Consider the following 14110-nt stretch of genomic DNA (forward strand, 5'->3'; position numbering starts at 1 on the left):
ATTTTTTTATATTTCCTGCATTGGCAGATGGTATTTCTGTGTGTGTGTGTGTGTATTTTTAACCACTAGTGCCATTTGGGAAGCTCAAGGTGAAAGTGTCAGTCCATGCCTGTGGGCAAAATTCAGTTTGATAAATACTTTTGTAAATAAAGTTTTATTAGGATACAGATACATCCATTCATTTGCATATGTTCCATGGCTGTTTTTAGACAATAATTCGGAGTTGAGCAGTGCAACAAGGACCATATGGCTGGCAAGGCTGAACACCTTTAATATGTGGTGCTTTAATAAAGTTCACTGACACCAGGCCTAATGTTTAAAGAAAAATGCTTTCTATATACAAGTAGTGATACACAAATGGAACTGAGGATTAAGTGTACATGCAAGAGTTCTTCTGTCACCCTTTGTTACATTTGTATGGAATTTTTGTTGTGGCAGAAAATTTAGTTTCATGGTATTATTACCATGGACGGTGTGCGTACTGTTTGACAAGAAGCACAGTATTTATTGGCCCACCACCTTGGTGTGTGAGGGGCGGGGGAAGAGGGGCTATGCAAACAAATAGAAAAACAGTTGGAAAAATAAGACAGTAAAAAAGAATGTGAATTGGGAATTCCCTGGTACTCTAGTGGTCAAGACTCTGCATGCTCACTGTCGATAGCTGGATTCAGTCTCCGGTCTGGTCAGGGGACTAAGACGCAATGAAGTTTTGTTGTTCAGTTGCCCAGTTTTGTTTGACTGTCTGCGACCCCATGGACTGCAGCACACCAGGCATCCTTTTCCCTCACCATCTCCCAGAGTTTGCCCAAGTGCTAGTCCAGTGCATCAGTGATACCATCCAACCATCCCAGCCTCTGATGCCCTCTTCTCCTTCTGCCCTCAGGCTTTCCCAGCATCAGGGTGTATGCGGCCAAAAATAAACAAGGATGTGACTTACATGAGCAGCTAAGATAAAGGAGTATGTGGCAGGACAGGGCTGAGAAATGAACTAAGATGAAAAGAGGCCTGGGTTTAGAACATTCCTAGCTACCTGACAAAGGGAGGGGGCAGGTGAGACTCTCAGGGAATTCTGGGATGCTGAAGGGTGCAGAACGAGGGGCAGACTATAAGTCAGGCTGCGGAGAGGTACACTCCGCCTCTCCCTAAGTCTACAGTTCAGTCTCTCAGTCGTGTCCGACTCTTTGCAACCCCATGGACTGCACCATGCCAGGCTTCCCTGTCCATCACCCACTCCCAGAGCTTGCTCAAACTCATGTCTGTTGAGTCGGTGATGCCATCCAACCATCTCATCCTCTGTCTATAATACATGCATGCTTATCAATAGTTGGAGTCCCTATATTTCTTACCTGGCACTATATTCTTGCTTCTCACTGACCAGCTGTGAGGGGACCCTGTAGAAAAGCACTGGATTTCCCTTTAGGAAACCTGGGTTGCTTCCTGCTTTCACCTCTGACTGTTTGACTTTGGACCAATCATTTCATGGCTCAGGGTCTCCTCTTTCTCATTGTTGAGATGTACTGTAGGCTTCCTCCTCCATCCACACTGTGTTATTCTTCCAGACTCACTTATCATCGAGAGGTGAGCAGGGGGCCCAGAGTGCTCCCACAACTCCTTGGTTGAAAAAGAAAAAGACAGAGAGGCTAGCAGACACTTGGAACCTTCTTAAAAAGGGGGCTTGTTGAATAGTTTGCCCCAAGGGCATTCAGTTCAGTTCAGTCGTGTCCGACTCTTTGCAACCCCATGAATCGCAGCATGCCAGGCCTCCCTGTCCATCACCAACTCCCAGAGATCACTCAGAGTAATATCCATCGAGTCGGTGATGCCATCCAGCCATCTCATCCTCTGTCGTCCCCTTCTCCTCCCGCCCTCAATCCCTCCCATCATCAGAGTCTTTTCCAATGAGTCAACTCTTTGCATGAGGTGGCCAAAGTAATGGAGTTTCAGCTTTAGCATCATTCCTTCCAAAGAAATCCCAGGGCTGATCTCCTTCAGAATGGACTGGTTGGATCTCCTTGCAGTCCAAGGGACTCCCAAGAGTCTTCTCCAACACACAGTTCAAAAGCATCAATTCTTCAGTGCTCAGCTTTCTTCACAGTCCAACTCTCACATCCATACATGACCACTGGAAAAACCATAGCCTTGACTAGATGGACCTGTGTTGGCAAAGTAATGTCTCTGCTTTTCAATAAACTATCTAGGTTGGTCATAACTTTCCTTCCAAGGAGTAAGCGTCTTTTAATTTCATGGCTGCAGTCACCATCTGCAGTGATTTTGGAGCCCCCAAAAATAAAGTCTGACACTGTTTCCCCATCTATTTCCCATGAAGTGATTGGACCAGATGCCATGATCTTCGTTTTCTGCATGTTGAGCTTTAAGCCAACTTTTCCCTCTCCTCTTTCACTTTCATCAAGAGGCTTTTTAGTTCCTCTTCACTCTCTGCCATAAGGGTGGTGTCATCTGCATATCTGAGGTGATTGATATTTCTCCCAGCAATCTTGATTCCAGCTTTGTGCTTCCTCCAGCCCAGCGCTTCTCATGATGTACTCTGCATATAAGTTAAATAAGCAGGGTGACAATATACAGCCTTGACGTACTCCTTTCCCGATCTGGAACCAGTCTGTTGTTCCATGACCAGTTCTAACTGTTGCTTCCAAGGGCATTAGTTTCCCTCGAAAGTGTGGATGTTGTCTTATTTCAGACTCATCTATAATCTGATGATACTCTTCTTCTCCTGAAGAGATTCTTGACTGTGAACATGTTTGGGGGGGCATGGCTGGCTGGATTCCATGTCTGTGATCATATTTCTCATTCTTTCAGGAGTTTTTCTTTAAATGTGGAGCACACCCGACCTCTGACAAGGAAACATCAGTAGCTTTGAACCTGATCACAACAAACAGTCGAGACATCAGCTGCATAACGTGTACGGACATCAGGTAAGGATCTGAAAACTCGGAACAGAGGAGATCTGCTCCATTATATTGCCGTTGCTCTTTTGCCAAAAACCAGTTGAGTGCATTCACAGGGTCTGCTTCTGGGCTTTTTATTCTGTCCCACTGATCTCTATGTTTGTTCTTTCACCAGCACGGTACTGACTTAATTAATGTAGCTTCATCGTTAAGTTGAAGTCAGGTAATGTCAGTTCCCCAGCTTTGTTTTTTCATTCAGTACTGTTTTGACTATTTTTGGTCATTTCTTCTGCATCTAAACTTTAAAATCAGTTTGTTGACGTCCGTAAAAGAATATCGGGCTTTTGACTGAGATTGTGTTGCATGTGTGCATCGATTTGGGAAGAACCCACATCTTGATAATGTTGAATTTTTATATCCACAAACATGGAATACCTCCATTTATTCAGTTCCTCTTTGGTTTCATTTATCAGAGTTTTGTAGTTTTCCTCATGTAAGTCTTATTGTATATTTTGTTAGATTTATGCCTGAGTACTTCAGTTTTCAACTGCTAATGTAAATGGCATTGTGTTTTTATGTCAAAGCGCACATATTCGTTGTTGCTATGTAGGATGGAAATTGACTTTTGCATGTTAACCTTGGACCTTGCAACCTTGCTATAAGTGCTTATTATTTCTAGGGTTTTTTTGGTTGATTCTCTTGGATTTTCTGCCTAGATGATCTTGTCATTTGTGAGCAAAGACAGTTTTATGTCTTCTTTCCCAATATATTTATTTTATGCCCTTTCCTTGCCTTGTTGCCTTATTCAGTTAGTACTTGCAGTACAATACTGAAAGGAATAGTAAGAGAGCACGTCCTTTTCTTGTACCTGATGTTAGTGGGAAAGTTCAAGTTTCTTGCCATTAGATATGACATCAGTAACAGATATTTTGTTGATAGAATTTTAGGTTGAGGAAGTCCTCTTCTGATCCTCGTTTACTGACCATTTTTATCATGAACGTGTTTGAGACGTTGTCAGATGTTTTTTTTTTCTGTATCTATTGGTATCATCATGTGATTTCTCTTTTTTAGTCTGTTGATGTAATGAATTACATTAATTCATTTTTCAGTGTTGAATCTGCCTTGTAAACCTAGGATAAATCCCACTTGGTCATTGTGTCTGATACTTTTTTTATACATTTTTGGATTCGATTTGGTATATTTTGTCAAGGATTTTTGCTTTTGTGTTCATGAGAGATATTGATCTGTAGTTTTCTCGAATTGTCTTTTGTCTGGTTTGGTATTAAGGTAATGCTGGCCTCCTAGAATGAATTAGGAAGCGTTTATCCTGCTTCTATCCTCTGAAATAGATTGTAGACAATTGGTAACAAAATAATAATTTTATTTATTTTTGTGCTTATAAACATGTACTTTTGTATAAAAAGAGATTGACATCTTCCATCTACCTTCTTAATGATATTCCCCATTAAAAAAAAAAAAAAAGCTTTGCAAGTGTAAAATAACTTATTTTCAATGAACTCCAATGTCACTAAGCTAACTTTTGACCTTAGCAATGTAACAATCTATTAAGCCTTCAGCTTCCTTATAAAATCCAGGAATCAAAGTAGGTAATCTATAAGGCTCTGACTGATTCTGAAGAACTGCAAAAGGTAGGAATAATCCTTGTTCACAGCTTATAAATCGATAGTATTATTTGAAAAAGTGCTTGTTTATGGTTCTGTCTTCTGCCAAATGTAGAAATAAAAAATGAGGTTTTCAATGATCCTGCTTTCCAGATGACACATATGTGGCTGCGATATGTAGAAAAATGTATAAGATAAATGTGCTATTCATTTCCAGATGTTAGGCTTAAGTTTTAATTCAGGTACCTGATTTGTATCTTTTGAGTTTATAAAATAATGTACGTAAAATATTTTCCTCTCTCTTAAAGAACAGAGTGAACTATTCATGGGTTAAAACCTCCTGAGGTTCCATGTGAACCCGCACGTTCCCATCTGCTGCCCAGCTCTGCAGTGACCTGTACTTATTTAAAATAGTGTCTTGATCTTCCTCCACTCAAGGTTATCAGTTTTATCAGTCTTAGGCTTAGGAGTTAAAAACAGTGAATTGAACAAAAGGCAAAGACTTGAGCCAAGAAAAGAAATTATAGCACTTGAAGGTAGAGCAGCTCTATTGTTAAGTACCCCCTATAGCAATTACAGCAAAAAGGTTCAACACATTTCTGGATGCCCTACCTGGACTCAGAAATAACAATATTCAGCCAAATAAAAATGACACTGGCAATGCCAAAGTGAGAGGTTTGTTCCTTCCCAAACCAGTATGTGTATCTTGGTGTTGCAGGAAGGGGGGCCCCTTCCAGGGCCCGAAACTGGGCTCTTGACTAACACTCGGGAATGAATTGTCTGAGGAAACACACGTGCTGAGAAAGCAAGCAATTTTATTGGGAAAGGGCGCCTGGGTGGAGAGCAGGAGGGTAAGGGAACCCAGGAGAACAGCTCTGCCCCATGGCTTAAGGTCTCGGGCTTTATGGTGATGGGATTAGTCTCCGGGGTGTCTTTAGCCCATCCTTCTGACTCGGAGCCCTTCCTGGTGGTGCATGTCTTGTTCAGCCAAGATGGACGCTGGAGAGAAGGATTCTGGGAGGTGGTCGGACATGTGGTGTCTCCTTTTGACCTTTCCCGAACTCTTCGGGTTGGTGGAGGCTTATTTGTTCCCTGTTCCTTCCCAGGACCTTCTGTGGTAAAACAGCTCATGCAGATGGTTACTGTGCTGCCCGGCCAGGGGGGCGGTTTCAGTCCCTGCGCTTCCCCCAAGGCTGGGCTTACTGTGATACCCGGTGCTCCCAGAGGAATGCAGTATTTCTGCACCTTGAATCTTACATTATAAAAGGAGTCTTCTTAAATTTTAAAAATATAAAATTGGAAATATACAAAATAGAAAAAAATTATTACCATGATATCTTTTGGCAAAAACAAAAAAAAAAATTCACCACCCTGTTTCCTTTTCTTTGCTTCTTCTAAGACCACCTGCTGCATTCCCATGCTTCTTTTCACCTTTATTCATTAGTCCTCAGTTTACAAAGCTGAAGACAAAGCAAAAAAGAACCACGTTTATAGTCAAAATTTAACCTTCCAGAAACATGTTCTAAAGTCCAGTTCCCAGTAGGACATTAAATCTAAGAAGCACTGCTACTTTGTTATTTTCCTCAACTCTTCCCACAAAGATTTATGTTTTTGATGCCATTGTTGTTTGAGATATATATATATACACATATATATATATATTTTTTTTTTTTTTTTTTTTTTTTTACAGTTTTCTTGCTTTCAAATTTGTCTTATGGTTCATGTAGCCTATTGAAGCAATACCTTGGATTGCACACTTAAAAGATTTACTTGGGCTTGGAGATCAGTAAAGGTTTATCTGAAAGTCTTTTTATACTTGTTCTTGGTGTTTCTCGGGGAGAGTGATTTGACTGTCACTTGACAGTATTTTGGTATGAATTCATTGATTCATTTAACAGAGATGAGAAATTGGTATCTTGGTTATGGTCCCCTTGAATGCATATCTTGTCTAATCTCTTGTCAATTTACATTTTAATTTTGGCTACACTTGGGCATTTCTTTTATGATTTAGAATTAATGTAGAAGTTCCTTTTATGTTGCTGTGGACTAAGTATTAGTTGCTCAGTCACGTCCAACTCTTTTCAATCCCATGGACTGCAGCACACCAGGCTCGTCTGTCCATGGGGATTCTCCAAGCAAGAGTCCTGGAATGGGTTGCCATGCCCTCCTCCACTGGATCTTCCCAACCCAGGGATTAAACCCAGATCTCCCACATTGCAGGCAGATTGTTTACTGTCTGAGGCACCAAGGACTATATTCTATCAGCTTAATTCTTTCTTGACTTTTTGGTGTCAGACAGGAACTTACGATTTTGTCTAGTCATCAGTCTCTGAAGAGCATTATGAGAGATTACAGACTAAAATCACATGGAATTTTACTGAAATCTTTAACATGGTCTTTTTCCGTAAGTGGTTTTTGTCTCTGTAATGGAAAAATCCTTGACATTATGTGTGTGTAGTGTGTGTGTGTGTGTGTGTGTGTGTGTGTGTGTGTGAGAGAGAGAGAGAGAGAGAGAGAGAGAGATAACAGCAGTGATCTTCTCTGACCTTGAAGACCTATGTATTTCTCCTATTTGACCCAAATAGTATATATACTCATAGGTAATGTCACATGCCAGGAACAAGAATTCTTTCTTTTAAGTGTGGGAGTATCTTGGAGTGTTCATTTTACGTAGCATTCTAGAGGAAGGTAAGTCAGAATACCAAATTGATATTACAATAAGCAGGAGCACATTCTACAGTAGAATGGAATATCTAAGAACTTTTTAAGATGAAAGAGAAAACTTCAAAGATGTGTCTTAAACTCAAAACAGGCTACCTCACACAGTGCTCAGACCCCGTGGGAGTAAGATCTGTCTGCATTAGGGCTGAGTCACTCTTGGCTGAAAAAGTGTGCACACCTCAGTCTGATCCAGTCTTGAGGGAGAATAAATCTTTCTACCCTGCACCCTTTAAGAAAGGAGACTCCTTTGTGTGGGCATAACCTTCCATAACGGTAATTTCATTGCCTCCTTTGAAATTCAAACATGGTGCTTAATGAACTTTAACTCTTTACTTAAATTAATTTCAAATTATTTGAATGTCTATCTTTCTTACATATGAAGAAGTTGAAGCTAAGGTGTTTTAAAAATTGCATGCAGTCTTACCACGAGGAACTGGTTGTAGCAGCCTACCCACCAAGACCTGTGTGGTCGACATGTTTTCCTCTTATCACACCTTATCTTCTTCATGTATGCAATTCTCACTGGACAGAAAAAGGCAAGCTACCTAGTGAAGATGGAAAGTAGGTTTGCATGTGAAAAGGAAGCTACTAGCAATAAAGCGAGATCCAAAGACAGTTTAAAAACCAACTCTTTAAAGAGTTGAAGAAATCAGCTGTATACCTGCCTCTTTGCTGTAAGTTCTAGGCTGCGTGAAGGATCAGTCCAAGCTTGACTGATGTGCAGATGTGACCAGAGCGACAATGTCCTGCATAAGTCTTTGCATTCAATAGGTTTTCATAAATATTTGCTGGTCTGAATTAAAGTAAATCCATTTTATGCAGTGCAACAGACAGAAAACAAGTTCTTTTTATATGGAACACTCTACTTTTAAAAATCCCTTCTGTATCTAATGGAACTTTCCAAAACTAAATTAGATAAGATAAGTTAATCAAAAATCAATAGAGAGTTTTAAGGCACTACTAGATATAAGGGAGAAAATCAAGTTTCAAAGTCCTACTCATAGGAGAGAGATTAACTCAGCCATACTGTTTGGGGTCAGTTACTTATAAAAACAGAAGAAGTATTTTATCAACGCTGAGGCTTTGAAATGTGAGCCATGTCAGTTTTAATGTCAGTCAGTGACCTTCATTTCTCCCGCGGCGAACCCTGTAGATTTCAGATCCAAGTGGCTGCATCAGCGGGGTTTCCTGGAAACGTTACAGGTGCTTGGGCATGAAATTCACAAGCCTCACCTTCTCATTTAACTGTCACTGCGGGCGCACAGCAGCCCCCACTGGCGTTAGTAGGACAATATTGCAAATCCTCCTGGACCAATTTTGTACCCGTTAAGGTCAACCTTGCATGTTGTAACCGTCTGGATTTTAAGCAGTTCATTTTCTGATGGTGGATGTTAAGAAGCGGCCGTATTCCCACAGCATCCAAGTGCCCTCACTAGGACTTTGGTGACAGCCGAGCCTTATGTTTAAGTCCAACTCTCTTAGAAATAAATGCCCACAGAGTCTTTACAGAGCTAATTTTGCTTAGAAAAATATTGTGACTTGTGCATTTGTTTTTTATTGCAACTTTATCCTCATAATTAGCAATTGATTATAAACTCGGTGAGGGAAAGAAATTATGTCTATTGCAAATAGCATCTATATTCTGCAATATTTTTTAGTGGTAAACAGTGATGCAATCTACCTCACTCTCTACAAGCATCATGTTTCCCATGATGTTTAGAATTAGTATTTTCCGCCATCCCCTGGAGAAGGAAATGGCAACCCCCTCCAGTATTTGTGGAGAAATCCCATGGTCAGAGGAGCCTGGCGGGCTACAGTCCGTGGGGTCGCAAAGAGTTGGACATGGCTTAGTGACTAAACAATAACAATTTGCAGATTTGTTCTTGATGGCTTCACAGGTTGTCTTGCAGCCAAATAAGCAAGAGTCTCAATAACCTGGAGTTCAGACAAGCTATTTAGTGAAGTAATTCATGATGTGTTCAGTCTGTCTCTTGTTAATGTGATCAGTTCTACATCAAAGAAAACATGGCCTCCAATCCTATATCTCAGGTGCACTGGGAATGGGATTTCAAGGGTTTTTAGGTCTACCTGTGGATTTTCACAACACTGAGGGCTACTTCCCGTGCAGTCCTGATACGTACCCATCGATGTGCAGAAGTGTGCACACAGATGCCAGCATCCTGTAATATCAATACCACTGGCAAAGCAGTTTTATTCTGGCATCTATAATCTTTAGCACCTCCTGTCTTAAAGAGAGAACTTGAAAACCCATCAAGCTGTTCATTCCACTGATACTCATTGAGCCCGTCTGTGACTCAGGGAACTGCTTCAGGCTGAGAAAAGCATGTTTTTAAGGGGGGAAGGGAGAGCAGATGCCAGCGGCACAGGCTTGCAGCTGAAAGGTGTGGTGGAGGTGGATGCATCGAGGCGAGGCAGAACTTGACCACGCATCCTTAGTGTAACTACAGGGAAACAGGGACCGGAACTTATTTCTTTAGACCAAGATTTCCTACTCACTTTTTCACTTGGCCAAGACAGCATCTTAAAAATGCGTGATACAATTTGTATGCGTGTAGGTAGGGCGTGCACCGATTAACCCATTCCCTGTTGTCTAACACCCAGCCAGCTAGAGCTGGACACCGCCTGCTCTGCTGAGGTGCTTCTCCCTTGCATGTCACCCTGGAAAGGACCTTGACCCTGAAGCCAAAGCCCGACACCTGGTGTTGTCCTTGCTGGTCTCCATCTGGCTCCATCTGGTTCCTCCTCCTGAGACATTTTGTTTAAAATATATGTTTGTATTTTTTTTAACCGAAAAAAAATAGGGCTGCCTGCAGTTTCCTTCAAAGTTGTAGTGTGAGTGAAACATTTAAAATCATTAACACCTCCAATGGATGTTTCTCTACAGATCATAATTTGTAACTGAGAAAATTACCTCCGCTTGTAGCAAGCTCCAAGAAAATTTTGATAAAGTAATCTCAATTCTAACATTTTAATTAAAATGGGCAAGTATTCCTGACAGAATATTAAGTACTGTTTTTTGCTTCACTCAGAGAACTTTTCTTTGACAAGCATTTTTACAGAACAGAGCTTGCCAAATATTTTTATTTGTACATATTTTGAAAGTTCTACCACACTACAGCAGAATCAGTTTTCTCAATTCCACTTCTTTGTAATATCAATATAAAAATCACTAATTAAAAATAGGAGTTGCCCTGACTCTTCCTACCAATATAAATATTCCAAAAATTTAGTTACAGATTTCAGAATGGAAATCCCGTGTATCATTTGAGTTCTCAGATCGGTCCTCCACCCCACTTTTATAGGGATTAGTTTCAATGTCTTCTTGCAAACATTTTTCAGTGATTTATAGTTACTTAGCGCTTCAAAAGCTGAAGGTTTAGGACACTCATTAGTTCAATACTTTGATTAAATATTGCTGACTGATTTTGAACAAAATGCAAAGAAATTTGGAAGACTCTTGTAAAGGAATTACTGCTCAGGTTGTATGGGAGAGGAAAAAAAAGTTTCCCTCTCCTCTGCTAGGTTTTCCATCTGGGTTTCTGGCAAAAGACAGAATAACAAGGAAGGGGAAAAAAAAAAAAGAAATGTATTAACACGCGCAACACGGGAGTATCTAGAGATGAGTAACTCAAACAGATGGTTAGAACTTGGGTTTCTGTAGCCTCTTAACCAAAGAACAATAAATTTGTAGATCAGTGACAAGACAAAGGAAAAGGACATTGAACTTTTGGGGCAGCAGATTGTGGAAAATTAAATATAGGGTGGAACTAATGGATGATAAGAAATAGTAAAGTTTGATGTTTAGAGTCCTCTGAAATGGATTCCACTTCAGTATTCTTGCCGGGGAAATCCCATGGACAGAGGAGCCTGGCGGACTACAGTCTGTGAGGTCCCAAAGAGCTGGACACGACTAAGTACACGGTCCTTTTGGCTGGTACCTCTGTAGATTAACTTATGTCTTTCTTGATAAGGAGTGGGGTGGGGGGGCGCGGCGTGGTGGCTACCTTTACAAATGTATGTCCTGCTGAAGGAAATAAGGGAGAGCAGAGAGTTGTTCTTAATGTCTGTTCCCTCTCAACTGGCTTCAGCTCAATTATGCCAAAGTGGCATATTTGGGGTTGGCATATTCTGCCACCCTTCAGTAGGCACTAGGCTTGATTTATACAGTAGTTGGGTCAAGGCTGAAACTTGCCTAAAAGTCTGACAGATAATGGGCCACAGACAGATGGCAGAGACGCTTTTGGATCCAGGGTCAGGTTTGTCGCTCTTTTGTGGTTCAGTTACTGTAAATTTTGACAACTACAGCTTCCGGGTTGATTTGTAGCAGATCACAGCTTGGCTGAACAGAGTTATGAGTTAAACGCATCGCATGATTACTTTCAAGCATGCTCCACAGATTTCTAATTTTAGTCAGGACGTTGTTCTTAACCATAATAGTGTATTTCACTGAAATATATCAGTATATTTATATTGTCACTGTGAAAAACAAAGAATATATTCAGCGTGGAACTTTTAAACTGAATTTGCACTAGAATTCACAATAAATTCAGGTATTTCACTATCAAGAGAATAAACTTCCAAATGCTTTACTTTGAGTCAATGAATTAAATGAAAAGAAAAACTGAACAATTACTAGATTTAAGAGGTTTTCCATTTTTATTATATTGGATTAGCCAAAAAGTTGGTTCAGCTTTTTCTATAACATCATGCGGAAAAGCCTGAACAAACTTTTTGTCCATTCCAATACAATGACATTGACTGAACACTATTCAGTTTAACTCCATATGAAGTTCTTCTGCTAGGCAAGCGAACACTGACAGCTATCACTTAACTTTTGGTACATGCACAGGAAAACCTGGAATCAAAACTGAGTAAATTAATTCAGAACAGTCATTTGATCTAAATGAAAAGCCACACTTCACTGGCTTACATATAAATGTACCACATATAAATGTACCTTCTGAGCTGCATGTGTGAAATTGAATTCTTTGTGCATAGTGTTTTTATAATAACTTTATAGTAGACGCTGATGCTTCTTCATCGGGTTTGTTTCTCCAGTCTATGTCTGGTCAGTGATATTTTAAAAACCCCTCTGGTAGATAGAAACTCTTACAAAGACCTGTGAAACTTCTGTAGTCATGATGAACTTTCTTGAGAAATAGAAATTCTATACTGTAATATTGTGATTTATAATAAGAAATTTCTATTTGTTTTCTGTCCCCCTTCAGAGCTCCTAAAACCTTTGAAATGGCTTAAGTGCTGAGAGCACCGATCGCGCCTTTCTCTCTGTTAAGGAAGTCATTTTGGGATGAAAGTGAGGATGGAGACTGTTCTCCAGGGGAGCCAGTCTTTGTGATTAGAGGGTGGGAAATTTCAGTTTCACCCCTAGATCTCTGGAGAGGGGAGAGTGGCTGGAAATGGAGCTCAACTCCAATAACTTATGATTTAATCAATGGTACCTATACACTGAAGCTTCAATAAAGACCCCAGAGAATGGGGTTCAGAGGCCTTGCACACTGGTGAACATGTGGAGATTTAGAGAGAGTTGTGCTCAAACAACATGGCGTTTCCCACATGTCTTGCCTATACAGCTCTTCCACCTGCCTGTTCTGAGTGCTATCCTTTCACAATAATCCAGTTATTTAGCAAGTAAAATATTTCACTGAGTTCCACGAGCCATTGTAGTAAAGGATTGAAACCCAAGGAGAGGGACATGGGACTTCCAATCTATAGCGGTGGGTCAGAATCCCAGGTGACAACCTGGACTTGCCTCTGGAGGAGGGAGGGAGGAGTTTTGTACACTTAACCTTGGAATCTGATGCTATCCCTAGTACATAGTGTCAGATATGAACTGTAGGTCATTCAGCTGGTATCAGATCATTGCGTGGTGCTGGGGAAGGGCCCCGCTTATTGACATTAGTATTAGAATCTTATGAACTTAACATGTACTGCTGCTTTTAATATATTACTGTTGGAAGCATTTATTCCAAAACCATAAAATAAAATAACTGATACCAACAATCACAGTAAATAATCTGGATTTGTAATCTATAAGTGACAAAAAGCCTTGTAGCAGAAGTCTCCTGACTACTTTTATGAGGTCTCTATCCTGCCCGTCTTTCATCTGTACATACTTCATGTCGAGTGAATCTGTAATTTCCTACAATTTTCATTGATCCCACCAACTGTTGGCCTGGTGGCTTCATGCATCTCTCAGATTCCAAACCATTCCCAGCACAGGTGGCCATGTGTACTTCACACATGTACATGTGAAGAGACAGAGGCAGAGAACATAGATGTAAGTGTATGCAAACCAGTCTCCTCATTTTGTTGTTGTTGTTTTTGCGTCTCTTAACGCATGTCCAACTCTTTGTGACCCTGTGGATCGCAGTACGCCAGGCTCTCCTGTGCTTCATTATCTCCTGGAGTTTGCTTGGATTCATGCCCATTGAGTCAGTGATGCTCTCCGACCATCTCATCCTTTGTCGCCCCCTTCTCCTTTTACCTTCAGTCTTTCCCAGCTTCAGGGCACTTTCCAACGAGTCGGCGCTTCACCTCCAGTGACCAAAGAATTGGAGTGTCACCTTTAGCATCAGTCCTTCCAATGAATATTCAGGGCTGATTTTGTTTACGATTGACTGGTTGGATCTCCTTGAAGTCCAAGGAGCTCTCTAGAGTGTTCTCCAACACCACAATTTGAAAGCATCAATTCTTTACCACTCACCTTCTTTATGGTCCAACTCTCACATCCATACCTGACTACTGAGAAAACCCTAGCTTTGACTAGACAAAGCTTTGTTGGCAAAGGAATGTCTCTGCTTTTTAATATGCTGTCTAGGC

The 14110-nt window shown here is 40.7% G+C and overlaps 1 protein-coding gene across 8 annotated transcripts in view; it reads left to right on the forward strand.

The window, feature by feature from the left end:
• Positions 1-14110, forward strand: part of PRKN (parkin RBR E3 ubiquitin protein ligase) — a 1206600-nt gene that overhangs the window by 630970 nt on the left and 561520 nt on the right. For all 8 annotated transcript variants that reach the window (XM_044924574.2, XM_044924575.2, XM_044924576.2 and 5 more), the window contains one exon: positions 2818-2933. In XM_044924574.2, coding sequence (XP_044780509.2) covers positions 2818-2933 — 116 coding nt within the window. The remainder of the gene's footprint in view (positions 1-2817; positions 2934-14110) is intronic.

This window comes from Bubalus bubalis, chromosome 10 (assembly GCF_019923935.1).
Source record: "Bubalus bubalis isolate 160015118507 breed Murrah chromosome 10, NDDB_SH_1, whole genome shotgun sequence".
NCBI classification, from domain to species: Eukaryota; Metazoa; Chordata; class Mammalia; order Artiodactyla; family Bovidae; genus Bubalus; species Bubalus bubalis.